The sequence below is a fragment of the Sceloporus occidentalis genome, unplaced genomic scaffold (assembly GCF_023333645.1).
Source record: "Sceloporus occidentalis isolate IW3139 unplaced genomic scaffold, rSceOcc1.0.p SCAF_4, whole genome shotgun sequence".
NCBI lineage: Eukaryota > Metazoa > Chordata > Lepidosauria > Squamata > Phrynosomatidae > Sceloporus > Sceloporus occidentalis.
In genome coordinates this window covers 148,739,779-148,763,313 of record NW_028316984.1, presented here as the reverse complement: position 1 = coordinate 148,763,313, position 23,535 = coordinate 148,739,779, and the positions used below count along the sequence as shown (strand labels likewise).

At 41.4% G+C, this 23,535-nt stretch overlaps 2 protein-coding genes across 6 annotated transcripts in view; one reads left to right on the top strand and one right to left on the bottom strand.

Moving 5' to 3' along the window:
- The window catches only part of AVEN (apoptosis and caspase activation inhibitor), a 143,256-nt gene extending 127,361 nt beyond the window's left edge, over positions 1-15,895 (bottom strand). The window contains exon 1 of one of the 2 annotated variants that reach the window (XM_089521995.1): positions 15,520-15,895. In XM_089521995.1, coding sequence (XP_089378121.1) covers positions 15,520-15,771 — 252 coding nt within the window. In that variant the 5' untranslated portion in view covers positions 15,772-15,895. Of the gene's footprint in view, positions 1-1,710; positions 1,780-15,519 lie in introns of those variants that run through there. The other variant, XM_089521996.1, reaches the window with a different exon arrangement.
- The window catches only part of CHRM5 (cholinergic receptor muscarinic 5), a 75,312-nt gene that overhangs the window by 48,114 nt on the left and 3,663 nt on the right, over positions 1-23,535 (top strand). The window contains exons 2-3 of one of the 4 annotated variants that reach the window (XM_089521992.1): positions 21,369-21,463; positions 21,675-21,748. The exons of 1 other annotated variant lie outside the window; for it this stretch is intronic. The gene's annotated coding sequence lies outside the window, so the exon portion shown is untranslated. Of the gene's footprint in view, positions 1-19,619; positions 21,464-21,674; positions 21,749-23,535 lie in introns of those variants that run through there. 2 more of the 4 variants (XM_089521991.1, XM_089521993.1) reach the window with 2 other exon arrangements.

Sequence of the window (23,535 nt, the reverse complement as noted above, 5' to 3'; positions counted from 1 at the left end):
CAGTCGTGAGAGAGATTTTTGGTTTTCTAACCCTATTGTTCCTGCAAGCAGATCAGGGCTGTAAATCATGGATGCTCTCCTTCCTTAAGTACGACTGAATGATAATGCAGGAAAGGAAAGAGGAAACATAAAAAGTCACTTTGATCCAGATCAAATAGCAATAGCAAGTACATTTCTATACAGTGCACTTAAGGACTCCCTAAGCGGTTTACAATGTATAAGCTAATTGTCCCCTAACAAGCTGGGTACTCATTTTAGCAATCTATGGAAGTATGCAAGGTTGAGTGGACCCTGAAGCCCTAGATGGGATTGAACTCACAACCTTGTGGTTTATGAGTGAGTGGCTGCAGTACAGGCATTTAACCACTGCACCTCCAGGGCCGGGGAGCCGGGCTGGATGATGGGAACTCTTAAGTATGATCCAGGGAGGAAACTTTTCAGTTCCGCCACGAACCCTGGACAGAGGAACTTCTGTCTTAATTTCTGGAATAAAATCTTTTGTTTTAATCACATTAAGATGTTCTCTTTGTTACTGGGAACTGAGTCCGCTGATCTTGACAATTACTGACTTTCTGCTTCTTACAAGTGTTTGTAAAATTTGTAAATCTGGACAGCTGAGAAGAAAACAAATCTGGAAAAAACATATATGCAGTTTCTTTTCTTTTTTTTAAAGAACACATGCTGTTTTTCAAAGTAAGGCCTCCTGAAGGCAGTTTACAAGATATAGTATTTTTTAAAAAATTAAATTTTAATATAATCAAAGAACAGCAAAAAATATTTTTAAAAATGAACATTCATACATTTAAAGCCAGACTGGGACATCTAAGTCTGCATATCCTACTGAAAAATAGTCAGGAAAGAAGCTTCAGTCATATTCTGTGGTAGAATGTCCCTCAATGACAGAATGTGGCATTGCTTTCATATTAAAAGTTCAGACATCTACAGATACAACTGGCCACAGTGTTCTCCCAGCATTGCCCTTCAATAACTATAATACCTGATCATTTCTTTATTATTTTGACCAGTAATATTACCTCTTATCTAGTGCAAACACCTTGAAGGGAGAAACATTATAATTCAATGAGGAATACTCGCTTCTCCATCTGTGACCTTTAGAAAGATCTACCAAAGGTAAAAAGTCTAATTAGGGGGGGAAAGGTCAGCTAAAAAGGCATAAAGGGGCATACACCTTTTTAATCTATGTCATATACGTTTATAGAAGAACATAAGATTACAAAAACCACTTCAATATTGAATGTAAGACCATTAGCTTTGAACTCATATGAGGCAAAAAATAGAAAAAGCAATGCTTGTTATCTCACCGAGCAGAGACTGCCAAAATCAGGCACCCAGTCTATAAAAAAAATGCTTTTATGGCATACCGCTAAAAGTAGACAACGTACAAATAGTTAAATATCAAATCACCAATGCGTAAAACCTTAGATTACCAGTTTCTTGAATGTATAGAAACAGCCACCACTATTTTTGATTTACTGTATAGATCGTATATCGTATCATACTGGGCAGGGCTCTGGAGGGCATAGTGGTTTCCCAGCTCCAGGAGTTCTTGGATTAAACAGATTATCGATATCCATTTCAAATTAGCTTCAGACCTGGCTATGGGACAGAGATAGCTTTGGTTGACTTGGGGCCAAAGAACATGGCCTAGAACTATTCATTAGAAAATAACAATTTCTAAAATATTCCAACCTCAATTTTACCAGAAACTACAGACACAGTAAAGTAGGTGTTAGTGCTCCTCATGAGTCCCTACTTTGTTCTCTTCAGACTTTGCAGGAGCCCTGGTGGCGCAGTGATTAAATGCCTGTACTGCAGCCACTCACTCAAAAAAACCACAAGGTTGCAAGTTCAAGACCAGCAAAAGGGCTCAAGCTCGACCCAGGCTTGCATCCTTCTGAGGTCACTAAAATGAGTACCCAGATTGTTGGGGGGAAATTAGCTTACAGTTGTAAACCACTTAGACACTGCTTAGGCGGTATGAAGCGGTATATAAATGAAGCTTGTTTGTTTTGTTTTACACTCTGAAGCCAAAATAACATGTTCATTACTGTCAGATCCATATGCATGGTTCTTTCACGATATGACAACATGATGTAATGATAATATGGTGGTAAGATAACAGGGTGATATAGCGTTACGATAAATGCTGGTTTATTGAGAGGGGAATAGGAATCCTGTGGGAAGTCAAGTTTGGGAAACAATGGGAGGGGGCAAATGGCCAGCCACTAGAGAGATTGGTGGTTTTATGCCCTCATAACACCAGTTCCACGTGACCACCGGCTGGAGCGGATTTAATTCGCTCCTAAAAGGTCCAGCTCTTGCTGCCTTAGTGTATCCTCAGAGCGGCTTCCAGCCAGTTTGGAGACGTGTGTCATCTAAATGCCACACCCCCAAAGCGGCCAGAAGCCACTTTATTTGGCCCATGCATTTCAGGCCTTGGTGACTGACCCACCCAGATAATCAGACAGAGTGAATGTTGACCTGTTGGTTCTGCCTGACCACTCAGTGGCTTTTGATACCATTGCCCACAAAATCATTCTGAGCCGCCTCTCTGGAATGGGACTTGGGAGCATTTGGTTTTTATTTTTTACAGCAGATGAAGATTTTAATGAAATGTACTGAGCTTCTATTTCATCATGGTTTAAATGTGTTTTTTAAACAGGATTTAGCTTCTTCTTTTTAACTTGTGTGCTTTAAATAGAATTGTGGTTTAATTTTCTTTTAACTTTTGTATTAATAGTTTCTAAATTAAGCTGCTGTTATTGTTGTGTGCCTTCAAGTCATTTCTGACATATGGCTATCCTAACGTGAACCTATCACGGGGTTTTCTTGGCAAGATTTCTTCAGGGGGTGTTTGCAATTGCCTTCCCCTGATGTTGAGACATGTGACTTTCCCAAGGTCACTACTTTGTTTTAATCCTGAATCTAAAAGGCAGAATATAAATTAAATAAATGAATTAATAGCAAAATTAAAGCCAAACATTTCAAGCTCCTTTAAATACAAATAATGAATTGGATATATGTGTATGGGAGAGGTATTTGTTAATAATGAAATTCATACTGTCAAATTCTAATTAATCAAGCAAGGGGACTTATTTGTAAATAACTGGGGGGGTCAATTTTATTTCCTAAAAATAAAATTTAACTATGAAAATAAAATGAAATATAAATGGAAAGTAGTCTATTTTTTCTATTATTGTAATTTTTTCATTTAAAAATTCTGTTACGCTCCATTCAATCTACTTGGGATGTACCTCTTGACATATAAATCTGTCAAGCACTTGCACAATCTGAAAAGAGGCTCGTAGATCTGTGGAAACTGCTACCCCAAAACAGAAGAGAAAGTACATCACAATATGGACTTCACACTTGTCAGGAACAAGGCACTATCCTGACACATACTGCCCAATCTCTCCCATGAAAAGCAAGAGTGGGTTTATTTATTGATATTTGAACCTGAAAATTAGGTTTTTCTCTCCCCAGACAAGCTACAGAAACAACCCACTTTGTGATTTATTTATTGGGTTCTTGGGAGAAGGACAAGCAGAGTATAGAGTTCAAAGATCCACAGAGAGAAGATCCATGGTTTATTTAGCCAGTGTGGCTTCTGTATGTTCCTCCCTAAAACAGTATCTTAGGCGCGTTACAGACTGCCTAAAAGCGGCGGTCTGCTGCCTCCACCTGTTCCTGGGTCTGGGAACCGCAGCGGCCAAACTGCGCGGTTCCTGGGCGCAGTGGAAAAGAAGCGCCAAAATGGCGCTTCTTTCTGCGCCCTGGAAGTGGCGCCGCGAGGCGCTAGTCGTGCACTCGTGGCATCACTTCCGCCTCACGACGTCCGGATGCTATGCATCTGCGACGTCAAAATGGCACCCCCCGTGTGGATGGGTGCCGCCATTTTGTACGGACTCAGTCCGTACTAGGGTTGAGGGGCGTCAGGAAGTGACGCCCCTTCGTAACCCTAATACGCCCCTTCCTAACCCTAGTACGCATTATAGGCGCGTCTGTCACACACCTAAATTAGACATCAAAATAAAATAGAAACATCCCATGTGGATACTAGTTGTAGACAAAATGATGTGCATGTAATTATGAATGATTGTTGCTGTTTATTGCCTGTTTATTCCCGGGATAATGGCTCTTTAATCAAGATGTGTGTGAACATTTTAATCACTGATTGCACGATTTTCACAGGAAAATCAGTTTAAACTCCTGATTTTCCCCGGGTGATAAAGTCCTAAGACACTGAGAAGTGGATTAAAGCTACAGGAAAAGACATTGCACCTAAACATTAGGTAGAACCTCCTGATGTTAAGAGCTGTTCAACTGTGGAACATGTTGAGTCGGAGAGTGGTGGAAATTTCTAAAGGGAGACTAGATGGCCATCTGTCGAGAGTGCTTTGATAGTGTATTCCTGCAAGACAGGAGGTTGGACTAGAGTGCCCTTATGGTCTCTTCCAACTCTAGTATTCTCTAATTCCATTTTATTCTTTTTGAATATTCTTTCTATGATTCTGTGGATTGGGGACCAAGCTCAGTGTCACCTTTACAACGGGGGGGGGGGCACTAGAGGCAAAAATAAATGGGAGCTTTCCATATATCATAATAACGTTGTAATAGACACTTCAGAATTTGAGATAATGTTTTCAGTTTTTCTCTCATTCGTGACAAGGTGAAGATGTCTAGGCCTATGGAGAACTAACATCCTGATTGTATATGTTATAAATGATTTATACAATTTATTTATAAATATACTATTTATACTATACTATAATTTCAGTTAGCAGTCAGCCCATAAATTGTTCCCATAAATAAATAAATAAAACTTTAAGTTACAGCCCAATCGATCAATGATTGAAGTTCAGTGGAATTTAATAGGATTTAATTGGAAGTAAGTGTGAACAGGTTTGCAGCCTTAAATAAAATTAACAAGGTCAAGCAAGACTCCTACTGACGTTTGCCTTAGAAATAATTGCACTGGCATTGTCATTTTGCTTTTTGAAGGCAAAAAAATAAAAAAATAAAAAGGCAATATGGCTTTCTCGCTTACAACTTCTGACGCATGTTCTGATGTTGCTAAGCAACCTCAAAGCTCTTTCACTCTTCTAACCCTGAAGACATGAAAAGCATTTAACTTACTCAATTGTATGTACAGACTCTTTGAGCATGGGGAGGGGGTTAACTACCCCCTAGCTTCCCACATACAGCAGTATCTCTTTAAAGCCATGTCACAAAACAGAAATTGTTAGTTGGCCCTCCATATCCACAGATTCTGTATCCTTGGATTCAACCATTTACAGAGGGTTTTTTTTTTTGGGGGGGGGGATTAAATCAAGAAAGCAAACCTTGATTTTGCCATTTTATTTAAGAGACATCATTTCACTATGCTATTGTATATAATTGGACATGTACATCCATGGATTATGGTATCCATGGTGGATCCTGGAACCAAACCCCAGCAGATACCAAGGGATCACTATAAATCAATTTCAAACACATACTTTATTCCCCTATTTCTTCTTTTTTTACCATTGGTAATTAAATATATTACTGGTTTTACTGGTGGATCAAAACCCAAGACTTAACCTAAGGTTATAAATACATGGCATAAAATTAAGCAGTGGTTCTTCCTAAACTCATGTCTGCACCAAAACTGGATCCCATTTTTTGAAAACAGTGATGGCCTATATCCAACAGTCACAACTAGAGTAGACTCGCCGATTCTATTAGAATCAGAGATTCTATGGCAAGTGAATACTTATGAAAGCTTCGTTGAGTGCAATGGGTCTATACTAGTTGGTAACTAGCAGGTTTTGGCCAAAGAGTATAATACAGACTTCAAATAAGGAAATAGTTATTCTAGCATACAAACTATAAAGATTTTAAGGCACACAGGTTTTTAAAAACAAAATAGTTACTTCCATGGGGACAATTTAGAGATTGTATCACTAATGAAAGCCTATACCACATTTATCAGGCTCAAAATGGTCAGGCAATGATAGGATTGGCCTGAAAATTTAGATTCTACTTAAGAGGCTGAAAATACTAACTTTTCAAGAAGTATGGATTAGGAATTAGAACATCATCAGCATCATCATAGGCTTTTAGGAAATAAAACATTTTTTTAAAGATATATGGCCATTCTGTCTTGTAGATTTATACCTAGTGGGTTATATACTTTGCACTACCTCTGGTTATTTTATGTCCCAGAAACTGCAAAATAAATATTCTAGAACTCTAGTCAAAGACATATAAGTCAACAATTTTTCATATTTTAAATAACTCTATTTCGCTGATAAAACTGTCTTCATCTCATGTGTTCTCTATTTATAGCACATATCCTAGCAATTTTAGGATTACATCACAAGGAACTCTCCCTTGGTATTAACACAAATATATTTTAGTTACTTAGCAATCTTGTTTAAGATACTTTCAGAGAAATTAACATGAAAAAAGTCATTCTGTAGTTAATAAATATTCACTAACACTCAGACAAGAAAGACTATGACTTATTTAGGCAGGCATTTGGTGGCTAGATTTTGAGTGCTGTTGTAATGTTTTATGATTATTGTTGTTTTGAATTAGTCTGTTTTATCTATGTTTTAGTTGTTAGTAGTGTTTATTTTTAACTTTTGCATTCAGTGGTAAACAATCTTGTTGCAATGTGGAGTCAAAGGCTTTCATGGCCAGCATCCATAGTTTTTGGTGGGTTTTTCAGACTATGTGACCATGTTCTAGAAGAGTTTATTCCTGACGTTTCGCCAGCATCCGTGGCTGGCATCTTCAGATAAGATGCCAGCCACAGATACTGGAGAAATGTCAGGAATAAACTCTTCTAGAACATGGCCACATAGCCCGAAAAACCCACCAAAATCTTGTTGCACTTTTGAGACTAACGACTGGTACAGACTGGCACTAAAAGCCACCTTGTGGGCAGTGCGAGGGGCATGGCATACACATGATGCACACCCCGACACCACCCTGATTCAGCCTGGAAGCCACCCACCTGACCACACAAGGGCTGGTTTCACTGCGCTCTGGCAGTGTGGCATTTAGATGCTGCATGCTATCCAAGCACCGCAAAGCTGTGGCGGCACGGGAAAAGCCAGCTTTTTGCTGGCTCAGAAATTTCACAGTGTTTTTGCCTAAGTTGCAGTGCCAAGTTTCAACTACAAAAACCAGAACAGAAGTGGGGGGCAAAATGCCATCTACCTCACACTGACCCATTTAAAATTATAAATGTCAAAGGTGGGACATTCTTGAAGCCAAAAGGGGGAGTCTGCCATCTCTCAGCAGGACATCATTGTAGACATATTAAAATTTATGAGTGTTCTTGGTTGTTGCCCAAGATGCAAGTGGCCAGATTCAAATAAAAAATCCAAAAAGGTAGTTTTGAAGAAGCAAATGTGATCTTGCCTTAATTCTTCTTTCTTTTTTTAATGGGCAAGAAAACAGGTGAAAGCACTCCTTGCTATTAAAACTCCTGATGTGGGGAAAGAGGACCAAGAAATGGCTGCTAAGAATCCTACAGCTTTTTAAAAAGAGAAATGTGGCAAAATGGAAACAGGCTCTCTGAGATATTGTTGGTAAGATCCCTGAAGAAAGGGTGGAAGTGAGACTCTATAGACTGCTTTTGGAATTATTACTTACTGGTTCCACCCACACTAGAAACAATTCATTCAGAAAACAGGGGAGGGTTTCCTGATGCAGTGCTGCTAAGACTGAGGCGGGGTTGGAGAGACAAGGAACAGCAGAGAGCCAAGACCTTGCTGCTAAGATGCCCCAGCTGTTGTTTTTTTAAAGGGCAAAAAGTGAAAGAGAGCTTTTTGAACTACTGCTGATAAAATTCTTGAGAGTGAAAGGAGGAAGCAAGGAGGAAATAGGTGGTCCCATGAACACCTTTTGGGGCCATACATTAAGGATTCAGGCAGTGCCAGATACACCTCAGCTAGTATAATATAATTTTAAAATACTATGTTCCTAACTGGGAGAAAAATTACTGTTTTCTACCTTCTAGCCTCTTGTTTAGCACTTACCTACTCTTCAGGACCCAAATCAAGCACCATCTTTATCAACACTTCTTTTAGAAGCCAAATATTTCTTCTGTTCTACAAATAACACTACCAGATACACAAAATACAGGACATAATCAATACAAAAGGCAAAAGGGCAAGCTGCCTAGTCCATGTCTCCTTTATTGCAAAAAGCTTCTTTTTCAGCCACAAACATATATTTATTGACAAGGTGGATAAAACAGAATACATTTCATTTTACCACTAATACTTGGTATTACCTAAAGAAAAGGGCAAACATGGTGATCAGACTGTGAAGCTAGGTACTTGTGAGGAAAGCTTACAGTATTTTGTGTTTTTTAGTTTAGAAAAAAAAGACCGTAAGCAATAGGCATGAACTTTAATAGTATAGGCGAGTTACAGACCGCCGAAAAGCGGCGGCCTGCACCCGCCCATTTCCCCGCTGGATCGGGGCCTTAGCAGCCAGAACGGCAGCCGCTGAGGCCCTAATCCGCCTCTTTCCAGGCCGCGGGCAAAACGCCGCTTCCCTGCCTCCTGGAAAGGGGTGTCCTTGGGGCTCCAAGCCCCAAGGACACCCCGCGACGGCAGGGAGGAGGAGAAAGGCTGCGCCCAGCGATGGAAAGCCAGGAAGGAGCTCCGAAACAGAGCTCCTTCTGGGGTTGCAGAAAAGGCGCCCTAGGAGCCCTGGCGCAGCCCCAATACGTCACAAACGCGCCGCCTCGTTTGGAGGCGGCGTGGTCGTGATGTAGTGATGGCGGCGGCCGTGTGGAACAGCCGACGCCATTTTCTACGCACAGAGCGTGTACTAGGGTTAGGGACGTCCGGAAAGGACACCCCTTTCTAACCCTAGTACGTGCTCATCGCGTACTTTAAGGCCCGTTTGTAACGGGTCATACTTAGTGTAAGAAAAGCAGATATTTTTTCTCCTTTCTCTAAAAGAACCTGCATTATTTGAAAGAAATGGAACAGTGGGAGAATCAAGATAAAGAAAACAACCATGCACATAGTACATCTAAGAAATGTGCTAAACATATCCATAGGGAAACCTGAGAGGGAAAGTCCTATAGCCTCATGTCCTCTTGCAAGCTTCTCTCAGGCATATAGCCTGCCACTGAATCTGACAGACCTTCTGTATGGTTCCCAGGACTCTTCTTACATTCTATGTTTAGATAATTCTGGGGGGAAACCACCCTTCTTTAATATGTTTTCCTTTCTCCTCTACCGAGTGTTATGAATCCATTAATACAAGAACAATATATTCATGACAATCAAAATTCTGCTGAAAAAGAACCTAGAAGATTATGCTCTCTAGAGTGAGTAAAGTGACATTAATTAAGTTATATGGAAGTTGTAATGATTAAGTTGTAATGAATTGGCCAAAAGAGACTGCTGCCTGGATGTTTTTTTCCTATCTGCACATTTATTTTAAAACAGAAATACACTTGTTCCTCTATATTCACTAGGGTTAGGGGCACAAGACCCCCGTGAATATGGAAAAACCACAAATAACAAAAAACACCATATTTTTACCTGAGAGGACACCTCTCTAGGACTCTCTAGGTCTTTCAGGGAAACTTTTACTGTAAATTGACCATGGAGTTGCACTGGAGGACCTTGATATTCCTAGAGAGAACATATTAATTAAATCTGTGAATAATCAAATCCGCAAATATGGAGGGATGAGTGTATAATGTAACATCCACTTGTTGGGTGCATTTAAGTAATTTCCAACTTACAGCAACCCTGCTGTGTTTTGTTTTAATAAATAATAATAACACTTTTATTTATATCCTGCTTTTCTGTTACAAGACAATCAAAGCGGCTCACAACATATTGAAATCCACATTTACAAAATTATGTCCCAAATTCCCCCCTTAAAACAGGATTAAACATGTACAATTAAAATAATCTATTAAAAACACACACAAAAAAAATATACAAGGACAGAGTGGTGGGCTAATACATGATGTGGGGGGCAGTCATTCTGTGGCCAGGCACTTTTATTCAGGAAAGGCCTGCCTGGTTTTAGTTTCTGGCAAGATTTATTGATTTGTTTTAAGACACTTTTAGTCCCAAAGCAGGAGAAAGGTGGCAATAAATAAATATTAGATGAGCTTCTATTTTAATTCAATTGCATTTTAACTGATGAGCTTTTAAATTCTTTTGATTTTATTCTGTTTTAATATTATAACATTGAACTTTGCTTCAATAATATAAATTATTGTGTTAATCAAATACTGAACCATATTGGGTCCCTATTCTGAGAGAAAAATATAATTCAAATAAATAAAGAAAACTTACTAAATATGTAGTAGAAACTAACAAAATAGGGCATTCTCATTCTATTTATTCTCATTACAGCCTTGACCAATAGTATGATCCCAACAATAACCAATGTAATTTACCTTTATTCATTTATTTAAAGAACACAGTTCTTTTCCTCGCTCAACTTTTTCCTCAAAATCGTATTCCAAAATTTCCCCCTACCCTAAGGACCTGGGTCAGAAACAATACTTTGACTAAAGGAAACCATGGATATTTGCATTTGTCATTTAAAAATAAGAAAGATCTAAATATGTATGCATATATGTGCCTTCAAGTTGCCTGTCGACTTAGGGTGGCCCTTGAATTTTATAAGGGTTTCTTAGACAAGGAATACTCAAAAGTGTTTTTGCCAGTTCCTTCCTCTGAAATGTAGGGCTGCGCTGAAGAAGCGGTGAAAAGCCGCTGCCACCGCGGGTAGGCCGCCCTTTCCATGGCACAAAAAGGAAATGCTTTTTGCAGCTCCTTTGCAGCACTGCGAAAATGCCAGATTGAAGCCGCAGCGTGTAGTTGCCGCAGCCCCAGTCTGGCGATGAAAGAGGTGGCTGCAGGCCACCCCTTAGGGGCTGTCTGTTCAGCCTCATAGCCTCTACAGCATCTGGTATTCATTGGCGGTCTCCCATCCAAGTGCTATCCAGAACTGACCTTGCTTAGCTACCAAGATCAGGCAGGATCCTATAAACAGACCAGCTTAAATGGGAAGGTTGGATAGGACATCTAAAATATTCTCCAATTTGAGCACTACTAAGGAACGAGATTTCACAACTGTGGCTAAAAATATGCAAGTGAATCTATACCCAATAGCCATTGCATCTAAATATTTTAATGTCCAGTGTTCTAAGCATAATGTGCTCTCTCAGAGACTTACAGACAACTTAAACCATCAAAAGCAACAACAAAATAATTCAATGGACTCTCCACATTCACTGGGGTTAGGGGCACAGGACGTCCATGAAAGTGAAAAAAACGCATATAAAAAACAACATTTTTTAGCTTAGAAAACAACTCTCTAGGATTCATTAGGTTCTCCAGTACAACTCTGTGGCCTACATCCAGCCAAAGTTGACCATAGAATTCACTGGAGGACCTATAAATGCCTAGAGAAATGTTTTATCTAGGAATCTCTAGGTCTTCCAGTGTGACTCTACGATCAACTTCTGGCAGAGTCATGCTTGATAACCTCGAATGTTTCAAAGTTATGTCACATATAAAGCTCAAAAACCTGCATCTAGTTTTCCATATAGCAAACCTATGACCCAGCTGGAAAGTTACAGCACATTCATCTGTATTAAAGTGTCACAAATGGTTAATGGTTGCACTTTTAGCACACAGGATATATTGTCAAGGAAAATCCATATGCACTTTAAGATAATCCTATATAGGTTGAGTATCCCTTATCCAAAATGCCATCTTGTTTAAGTTACCTCTAAGACAGCTTCCATAATTTTAACTAGCTAAGCTATTGGGCACCAGTGTGGTTTAGTGGGTTTAAGCACCGGACTATGAAGACCAGAGTTTGAATCCTGTGTCAGTCAGGGAAACCCACTGGGTGACCTTAGTCAATTCACATTCTCTTAGCTGCAGAGGATGGCAAAAGCAAGCCCCTTCTGAAGAAACGTGCCAAGAAACTATCCCAATGATAAATGCGTGCTAGGATCGCCCGAAGTCAGAAACAACTTGAAGACACATAACAAAAAGCTACTTCAGATCCCACAGGCTCTGAATAAACAAAGGCATATATCTTTTACAAATGAAATAAGAAGAACATCTCCTCAGCCTGAGGAGGATTTAAATATATCAAGATTATAAAACAATTTTACCCATCCCAAGAGGCATGCAGTGAGCATCACATTAAAACATTGGTTGCTTACCAAAAATTGCCAGGCAAACTGGTGTACTCACTCTGCACACAGAGCAGTTGACTGTTCAGTGTGAACTCACCCATGTTCCATATTTTATATACCATACATGTTTAAACTCAGACAGGTGTCAGTTTCTGTTCATCAGCAAATCTATCAAATTTGAGTCAACAGTGCGATGCTGCAGCTAACAATGCCAATGCGATTTTAGGATGCATCAATAGAAGTATAGTGTCTAGATGAAGGGAAGCAATAGTGCCACTCTATTCTGCTCTTGTCAGGCCCAACCTGGAATATTGTGTCCAGTTCTGGGCACCACAGTTTTAAAAGGATGTGGAGAAACTGGAGCGTTTTCAAAAGGAGGACGACTAAAATGGTGAAGGGTCTGGAAACCACGCCCTATGAGGAACGACTTAGGGAGCTGTTTAGCCTGGAGAAGAGAAGGTTAAGAGGTGATATGAGGTGATATGAAAGCCCCGTTTAAATACTTGAAGGGATGTCATACTGAGGAGGGAGCTAGCTTGTTTTCTGCTGCTCCAGAGACTAGGACCTGGAGCAATGGATGCAAGCTACAGGAAGAGATTCCACCTCACCATTAGGAGGAACTTCCTGACAGTAAGGGCTGTCCGACAGTGGAAGACACTTCCCCGGAGAGTGGTGGAGTCTCCTTCCTTGGAGATCTTCAAACAGAGCCTGGATGGCCATCTGTCGGAAATGCTTTGATTTATATTTCCTGCATGGCAGGGGATTGGACTGGATGGCACTTGCGGTCTCTTCCAACATTATGATTCTATGATTCTATGATCTATGAAATTCTCCCATATTGGGACAAATGCCCAACATAGTCCCATCTACTTGAATAGTACTCTGTATCCAAGGATTCTGTATCCATAGATTCAATCATCCACAGCTTGAAAATATTCAAAAGAAATATAAATTCCAAAAATCAAACCTCAATTTTCCCATTTGATATAAGGGACAGCATTTTACTATGTCACTGTATTTAATGGGACTTGAGTATCCAGGGATTTTGCTATCCACAGGGAGTCCTGGAACAAAAACCCAGCGGATACCAAGGGTTCACTGTATATACATCAGTGGTTCTCAAACGGTGGGGTGGGACCCCCCAAGCAGGGCACGAGAGTTGGTCAAGTGTGTGTGTATGTGTGAGACTTGGAGAACTGATCCCTCTTCCTCCTCCTCCTCCTCCTCCCAAACTCTTTTATGTATAAAATTTACACATTTACACATTGAGTGAAATATTGAATTTACTTAAATAAAACTGTTCTAATTTGAATAATGCTCTTTCCTTGCAGAATGTTAAAATATGGATATACATGACTGTGTGAATGAAAATATGCACACATATGCATAAATAAACAAAATATTTTCATTCATATACTATGTTGAGTTGTGGGGGTTGCGATGTCCCCATGTAGATGTAAAGGGAGGTTGCAAGGGGAAAAGGTTTGAGAACCACTCATGTATACAATGTATATAGCATAATGTAATAAACAGGAGTGGTTCCCAATTAAAAAACATAAAGAGATGTCTGTCTGTCTGTCTCTATATGTTGTTGTTGTTATTATTATTATTATTATTATTATTATTATGCTTTATTTATATAGCGCTGTAGATTTGCACAGCGCTGTACATACAAACAATAAAATAGAAACGAGTAAACCTGCCCATGGCATACAATCTAAGAAATAGTAGCGTAATACATATAAATAATACATGACAATACCGGAAAGGGTTCAATAAAACAGGCTACAAATTAAAAACATCAAACAGCATGTAGTAGTAGTAGCAGTAGTTAGCACACATGACAATTCTCTGCATATTTACTCAGAAGAAATAGCTACTCTAATCAGTAAAACTATCGCCTTAGGCTTGACAGAAAGGAGAAAGTACCTATAGAGCAGTGGTTCCCAAACATTGGTTGTCCGGGTGTTTTGGACTTCATCTCCCAGAATTCCTGACTGTTGGCCAAGCTTGGCTGGGGCTTCTGGAAACTGAAGTCCAAAACATCTGGAGGACCAAAGTTTGGCCAACACTGTAACAGAGTAACAGGACTTATTTATAAGGAAGGCATGTTTTGATTTGGATTTAGTGGTTTGAGTGTTGGACTCTGGAAACCAGGATTCAAATCTCTACTCGGGCGTAAAAACCCACCAGGTGGCCTTGAGTAAGTCACACTCTCTCAACCTCAGGATAGCAATGGCAAACCCCCTCTGAAGAAACTTGCCAAGAAAACCCTACGACAGGTTCTTGCCTTAGGATCAAGATGACCAGACACATCCTCCTTTTCCAGGACACATCCTTCATTGCAACCTTCTGTTTAGGAGGGATTCCCAAAGGTCCTCCATTTTGAGCTTGACTAAGAAGCAGGAATTGACATTTCTATGGAGTTTATCACACTGAGGCTAATTTCAGCATTAAAGAGAGATTAAAGCACACTTCAAGCATCCTGCAAATAAAGTGGAAATGGCGAGTAACTGCGCAAACTATCACATGCAATTGCGCCAATAAACTGATATCGGGGGATGCATTGCCGCTGAAATCCCAAAAGTAAAAAAGATGTGTGTCAATGCTTCTTTGTGACCACTTTAAGGGCGGCTTTGGTGTGATGCTGTGTGAAATTGTTTCACGTAAAGGATATTCACGGGATGAACTCCCAATCTCCTTCGTGTGATAAACTCCGATAAGCTTGTATTCGGTCACGACTTCCATTTCCCCCGAAACGCCCTACATTTTGGCTCTCCTTTGCATTTAGTTAGGACACAACGGGTGTCATATTGAGGAGGGAGCGAGCTTGTTTTCTGCTGCTCCAGGGAATAAGACAAGGAGCAATGGACGCAAGATACAGGAAAAGCGATTCCAGCTCAACATTAGGAGGAACTTCCTGACAGTGAAAGCTGTTCAACAGTGGAACACAGTCCCTCAGAGAGTGGTGGAATCTCCTTCCTTGGAGGTCTTTAAACAGAGGCTGGAACTCAGGGGTGCTTTGATTGAGAGTTCCTGCATGGTCTCTTCCAACGCTATGACTCTTTGTCTGGCTCTTTGCTATGGAATTCTGGGAGTTGGAGTTTGTTGTGGGGCCCAGAGCGGAGCTCTGCTCCGCTCTGGGCCCCACAACAAACTCCAACTCCCAGAATTCCATAGCAAAGAGCCAGACAAAGAATTAAAGCGGTGCCAAACCGGGTTATCCCTCCAGTGTGGATGCAACCCTAGGGAAGATATACAGTAATTATGCCTTGGCCTCGCACTGAATCTGTTTTCCTTACCGACTCATTGCCCTGAGGAGAGGAAGGAGGCGCGGAGGAGGAGGAGGAGGCGAAGGAGGAGGAGGCCCCTCTGCCTGGGCGGCCCTGTCCCCTTCCCCGGCTCCTTCCTCCTCCTCGTTGCTGGCCGTCTTCAGGGCGGCCTCCCCTGCCTTCCGCCTGCCTCTCCCGACCGCTGGGCCTCCTCCGGTTTTGCCTGTTGCCGCCGCCTCCCCTCCGGGGCCGGTCCCCTCTTTCGGGCTGCATTGAGGCCATGCTTCCCTTCCGTCGCCACTCAGGCACTAGGCCGCGGCGCCTCTCCAGTCCTCCGCCTCCTCCTCAGAGGCCTACTCCGCAAGCCCCGCCACAGGCCTGGTCACAAAAACGCCACAGCAGCCACACTGCGGAGTTAACTCGCTTTGACACCGCTTTATCTACCCTGGCTCAAAAGCTGGGACGAACTACAGTTCCCAAAATTATTTATTTATTAGTAACAGCCACCACCTCAGTGCTTCTCACAACACACAGTTGTTGTTGTTGTTGTTGTTGTGTGCCTCCAAGGCCCAAACACACTGCAGAAATGATCCAGTTTGAGACTGCTTTAACCGCCCTGGCTCATTGCTAGGGAATCCTGGGAATTGTAGTTTATTGCGGCCCCAGAGGCCTCTCTATGGCTCTCACTCAACTACACTTCCCATTATCCCCTAGCATTGAGCCAAGGCAGTCAAAGCAGTCTCAGGCTGGGTTATTTCTGCAGTGCGGATGGGACCTATGAGTCACTTTTGACTTACAGGGGTTTCTTGGCAAGTTCCTTCAGAGTGGGATTTGGCATTGCTTTCCCCTGAGGCTGAGAGAGTGTGACTTGGCCAAAGTCTCCCAGTGGGTTTGCATGGCTGAGGGAGGATTTGAATCCCAGACTCCAAAAGCTCAATCTACTACGCCAGGCTAGGTCCCTCAGTTAACAACAGTATATCGTGTAGTGGCACGTAATCCTCAATAGCAATAGCATGTACATTTCTATACCATTTATCAGTGAATCAAGCACTCTCTAAGCAGTTTACAGTCTGTAAGCTAATTGTCCCCAACAAGCTGGGCACTCATTTTACTGACCTACGGAAAAACAACTGTCTGCTGGGATTTGGTTGCAGGACCCCCATAGATACCAAGATCTGTGGATGCTCAAGTCCCATTAAATATAATCCCATAGTAAAATGGTATCCCTTATACAAAATGCCACAATGAAGATTGGCTTTTTGGAATTTATATAACAGTATATTTTAAATATTTTCAAACCGTGTATGCTTAAATCCATGGATAAAAAAATCTGTGGATATAGAGGGCTGACTGTATACAGTATATCCTTAAATATAAATTATGTCCCAGCTAAGCATGGGAAGAAGCCCGTGACAAAGTCCCTCAGAAATGCCCATGAAATAATAACTTATGCCAGAGTAATGAGATAAAACAAAAATTATGACCACAGATGGTCTACATAATTTTAAAGGAGACAGCGAAGAGATCAAAATAGTTCAAGATTTTCCACACTTGAGCTTAATCATCAATCAGAGCGGAGGTTGCAGTCAAGAAATCAGAGCAAGACTAGGACTTGGAAGAGATGCTATGAAGGGACTAGGCAAGATCCTGAAGTGTCAAGATATATCATTAAATGCCAAAGTTAGGATTGTCCTTGCCATCGTATTTCCCATTTCTATGTACAGTGGGCCATTGGCACCTCCTGGGGATTGGTTCCAGGAACCCTGGTGGATACCAAAATCTGTGGATTCTCAAGTCCCATTATATACAGTGGCATAGTAAAATGGTGTCCCTTATATAAAATGGCAAAATCAAGGTTTGGTTTTTGGAATTTATGTATTTTTACAATATTTTCAAACTGTGGATGGTTGAATCCGTGGATAAAGAATCTGTAGATACAGAGGGCCAACTGTATGGTTGTGAAAGCTGGACAGTGAAGAAAGCTGACTGAAAGAAAATCAACTCATTGGAGATATGGTGCTGGAGAAGAATGATGAAAATACCACGGACCACTAAAAAGGCCAATGAATGGTCCTAGAGGAGATCAGGCCTGAACTACAAGGAAATTAAGGCCCAGTATACACGGGCAAGAAGCGGCATGGTGGCACTGTTTCTAGGATTCTGAAGCGTGCAGCAACCACACACTCCAGAACCCTAGAACGTGCTGCCGCTGGCATTGTACCGGTCTCCCGTCCACACAGGGGCCGCCATGATGACATATGTGACGCACAGTGTCTGCACATCGCGCACAGGAAGCGGCATTGCAGCCCTTATGATGCTGCAAGGAAGAAGCTGCTCTAGGCAGCTTCTTCCTGGCTGTGTATCGTTCCCGCGTGGTTTGGCTGCTCCGGGAAAGATATGCAACAAAGAGGGGTGGCGTTTCGCCACCCGTTTGTACAGCCCCTAAAATGACTAAACAGAGGTTGCTGTATTTTGGCCATATCATGAGAAGAAAGGACTCACTAGAAAAGATAGTGCTTGGGAAAGGGCTTGGAAAAGTGGAAGGCAGTAGGAAAACAGGACAGACAAGCCATGGCCACGAAACTGAACTGGGCAGTTGAGGATAGGGTGACTTGGAGGTCTAATACATAGAGCCATGGGCCAAGCTCTATTTGAAGGTAATTAACAACAACAACAGCAAAGCACTCAACACTGTTTGAAAACAATGTTGTTATAGAATTAAAGTTTAAAAGGTAGTGGAAGGTTAGTTAAGCCCAAAACACACTGCAGAAAAAATCCAGTTTGAGACCTCTTTAGCTGCCCTGGCTGAGTGCTGCGGAATCCTGGGAACTGTAGTTTATTGAGGCACCAGAACTCTCTGGCCGAGAAGGTTAAATGTCTCACAAAACTACAGTTCCCATAATTCCCTAGCATTGAGCCAGGGCAGTTAAAGCAATCTCAAACTGGATTATTTCTGCAGTGTGTTTTGGATCTTAGGCCTGATACAGACCGGAACAAAGTGCTGGCCTGTGGACAGAGTTAGGACGCAGCATCCGCACGCTGAGTGCCCTAACCCCGATCCCAAGGTGCCATTTTGGCACGCCAGTCTCCACACAGTGCATGCTATGATGACGCCCCTCCCGAGCTGCATCCACATGATGCAGCACCAAAGGGCTGTCATAAAGTTGTGCTGCTGCACCTATGACTCCCCTTTGTGGGTGAAAAAAGGAGCCACTTTTTGCAGCTCCTTTTCACACTCTCCGGAAGCTAGATCAGGGCTGCAGCATGAGGTTGCTGCAGCCCCAACCAGCCAGTAATGGGGCGGCTGCAAACCACCCCTTTGAGACAGTCTGTTTAGCCCCTTAGTTAGTTAAAATAGAACATTTCCCCCTCTTTCTGAAATGCTGTTTGATCTGACACCTTTGAGAGCAGGACAGTGATTCTTTGCAAGCTTATCAAGGTCTATATCACATTCAGCTCAGTGTATAAAGAACCAACGTGGCATATTGGTTTGAGCTTTGGACTACAACTCAAGACCATGGTTCACTTCTCCACTTGTCATCCTCTCAGCCTCAGGGGAAAGCAATGGCAAACCTCCTCTGAACAAATCTTGCCAAGAAAACCTCATGATGGGTCACCGTAAATTGCAAATGACTTGAAGGCACACAACAACAACAAACATATCTAAAGTTGTACTAAATGTATGTCCATTCTGGAATGAAGTTTTGTAAGGATCACAAGTATGTGTGGAGTTGAAACTGTCTTTAGAACTGATTCACACAATGAAAGGGGGTGTTGTCAGTTGGGTGATTTACCTCCCCAGTCATATGTCAAAAATATCCACAGAAAAAAGTATTTAATTACAAATCCAACTACTAAATCAGTATAACATCCACATGTTAATCAGTCTTTGGGCCAATGTTGTGGTGATCAGAAGATCTACCCTACTTACCACTTCAGTCAAAGCAGAATGAATTATAGCAGGGGTTGGCAAAGTGTAGCCTGTGGGCCACATGACCCAAGCGGTCAAAAAAACTAAGTGGGGTTTTGTTTTTGTTTTTTTGTTTTTTTTTTTGCAGAATAAAAAAAAAATACTCCAAAATACTTCCTTCTGCTTAGGAAAGGCATTGCCACCATGTTTGGAGGCACCCTGGACCCCCAGAGGTCAAAGACAATTTCTGTAATTTTTTTTCATAAAAATATTTTGCCCCACATGTCCTTTAGGGGTGTATTTCCACCACATTTTGCATGCGCATACATGGGCCAATTTAGGCCCAGTAGAGGAGTGTGGGATATGACAGCAACAGTGTTTCTGAACACAGGTGGTATTTAACTATCTCATCTCAGTTCTGCATGTACTACATCATGGACATTCACTCACCTGCTATGCATTTACTCATACCCCACCATAGGATGGCAGCAACTGCAGGCACTACCACCATTGTAGATACCAAACTAGCAAGGAAAAATGGAGTCCACAAGCACTTTGGTGTCTGAAGGCTCACAAAATCTTGGAATCAGGTCTTGCAGAAAATGCAAATATCTGAGTTTCAGAGCAAAGGGATGGAGAGTCACTTTGTCCATAGTTGGGGGCTCTGTGTACAGTACTGTATGTTGTGGCTTCTGTTTGGTACTCAAAGGGATCAATATATTACTGAAGGATCATTGTTCTTATTAGTCTGTTTCACTATCACCTTTTTTCATTCATTATTTGCCCTTCCATCTCTTGTTCATCAGGCATAATTTTTAAAGTAGAATGAGTGTAGTATTTTCTTTTGCTCCCAATAGGAAGTTCCTGTGACACGCTGAAAGCACAGTTAAGATGAACCAGAAAATGTTGCCAAGAATCATTTCACATATGACTTTTAAAAAAAGTCCTCTGAGCCTTTTTTGTAATATTTGTTCCATGTATAACATCTGCTTCAGAAGTGGGGAAGGGGAGAAAAAGTCATTTAAAAACTGAGTATGTATTGTGACCTGTGCAGAGTTAAGCAGGCTTTAAAAACCAATTTAACCAAAAACCTATTTAATTTTTCATCTGAAAGTTTCCTAAAAATTTTAAAGTATTCTCTGGGATCATATAACAATAGGGTACACACAGTTTGCATGTAAAAGGTTTCTACCTATTCTGCCTTACACAAGCATACTGCCTTACACAAGCATACCCCATAGTTCAGGGGATATTTCCCTTTCCCCTCTGTAACCCCTTTTGCATTAGGCAACAACTTAGTGCATTCCATATTGTTGGCACAACAATTGACTCTACTAACAAGTAGCCTGCGCAAATCAGCACAGAGCACTAATCCTCAATACAAACAATACAAATCCAGACTATATGTAATTTTCACTGAGAAGTTCATGTGAATCATGCTGTAGAATATAAAGGTTTCTGTGATATTTAACAAGCGCATCTTTCTTGTACACCCAACAAACTTAATAGCAGATAATGCAAAATTCATCCTCATGTAACTGGATTATTTGGCGTTGAAGATGAAGGATAGGTAAAAATCTAAATAGGAAAAAAAATGCCCAGGTCAGTCCTCTAGCCCATTGCTACTCAGGCTGATGGTCTCTGGACTAGTGTTGCTCCCAGACCCATTGGCTACTAGTCCCAGGAGAGCTTCAAAGAAAGAAACAATTCTACCCAATGGATCAAAATTTAGTGCACGTCCCTGACATACTGGAAAAATATTTGCTGGTCCCCCACATCACATAGCTTGAGATGCAGTGTTCCAGGCTATTACTCTGCTTTCCAGTTGAGGGTGCATTTTCTCCCAGGTTTTTTTCATTGTGGTAAATGGCATGTGTGGACCTTCCATCTGTAGGTGTAGACAGCTACACATGTCAACACTGTTTAAAACAGGGGTGTACAACCTGTGTCCCTTCTCTTCTGCTTTTAGGACCACTGTTACCACGTTCCCTCACAACCCAGCTGATCAACTGAGCTGCAGGGGAAAGACCACCACTATTAATAGTGCTGGGACACTGGCTCAAAGTAGGTACTTGGGGTGGGATAGACCTTCATGGTCTTGGTAATCAGTACAACCCCAAATCGCTGCTTATCATTTATCAGAGATAAGGTTTTAAAGGCTAAGTTCTAATTCCCTCTCTAAATAAATGTAAAAACATTTGAAATATTGTGCTGGAGAAGACTGCTGAGGATTCTGTAGACAGCCAAAATGACAAACAAATATGTCTTTCAACAGATCAAGCCTGAAATATCCCTAGAAGCCAAGATGATCAAACTGAGGCTGTCATACTCTGACCACATCATGAGAAGGTACAATACATTACGAAAGACAATAATGCTAGAAAAGTAAAGAATAGGAGAAAGAGAGGAAGATACCATGCTAGATGGCTAGAATCAGTTGGGGAGGTCATGGGAATGAATTGCAAAACCTAAGCAGAGCAGTGGAAGACAGTGCCCTTGGAGGTGTCTCAACCACAAGGTCACCATGAATGGAGATCAACTTGAGGGCAATGAATAACAAAAACAAGAAAAGCGTTTAAGGAACACTTAAATTTAAAATTTGAACTGTTTGTGCAAGAAGAGTGGGTGGAAACCAGAGGGTTATTTTTTAAGGGTCCAGACACAGAAAGCTTTTCTCTGGTGTTCTGAAATTGTAGACATACAAGTACAACAAAAAATCCTTCTGTTTACAGGAAGCATGGGCAACTGTGGAGTGGGCAGGAGCTATCCTCCCCATTATATAGGCTGCACTGATGCATTTTGGCAAACCAGAAGAGATACAACATCCCTTCCAGCTGCCACATGGGCTGATTTGCAGATGATTTTTTTTCCAGGATTTTTGGAGGGTTTGTGGGCTCTGGGGGTGGGGCATCTGTGGATGGTTTCAGGGGCCTTTGGCTAAATTTTGGATAAAATATCTCCCAAAATTGGCTCAACCTTTTTAAAAAATTGGGGTGTCTGGAGGTAGGGCTTCTGAAGGTTTCATGGGCTGGACATATAGGGGTTGAAGGGCCACATGCAGACTGTGGGCCTCACTTTGCCCAGCCTTGGCCTACAGCATTGGCAAAAGTAGGCTCCAAAACTTGAACTTCAGTATATGTGCTTTTGCAGTTCCAAAGCAATGTGAGGTCAGAAAAGAATAGATTATCTTCTGCTGTATTCTGGCATATGAGAAAGAGCCAAGCAATGAATTCCAGTTGCTATGGGCAGGAGATGAAGAAAAGCAGAACAGTAGGCTAGATTTCATTCACTCTGTGTGTATGTGTGTGAAAGGGAAAGAGTAAGAAAGCTATTTTAAACATTTGTTCCCAAAGTGATTGAGAGTGGGCTTAAAAGGAGTATATTACTATTACTGAACATTTACTCCAGTATTCCCTTTATTGAGACACAAACGTTAGTCTTCCACGACATCTTAAAGGCTATTCCATGCTTCCAGTTTTCTTTGCAGTATTACATCATTTAGTTGTTTCCATGTTTCTTCCCATTTCTATTTCCTCATAAAGCTATACCTTACTTAATGAAGTAGATGTGTTCCTGGACATGGCCTTTGTAACAGAAAATTTAGTACCAGAAGCAGAAATAATATGGAAGGAATAGGGATAACTTCTTACACAACCACCAAAACAAAAACAAGTTCAACACCTTTCAGTAAATTTTTTATTCAAAAGCAACTACAGTAGCCCCTCTGTTTTCATGCGTGATCTGTTCCAGACCTCCCCCCCCCCCATGTGAAAATGGAAATTCACCCATTTTCAAGCAGTGGTACTCGCACTTGTAATCTCTCGTTTAGATTTCTGTAATGCGTTCTACCTTTGTACCAAGTTCGGAAGCTTAAATTGGTTCAAAATGCTGCAGCCAGATTGGTCACTTGAACATCTAGGTTTGACCACATAGCACCAATATTAAAACCTCTTCACTGGCTGCCAATCAGCTTCCGGGCCCAATACAAAGTGTTGGTTATTACCTTTAAAGCCCTATATGGCTTGGGCCCAAGTTACTTGAGGGAATGCCTCTCCCTACACAATCCACCCCGCACTCTCAGGACATCTGAGAGTGCAAAAACTAGGTTAACAACAACTTCCCACAGAGCATTTTCC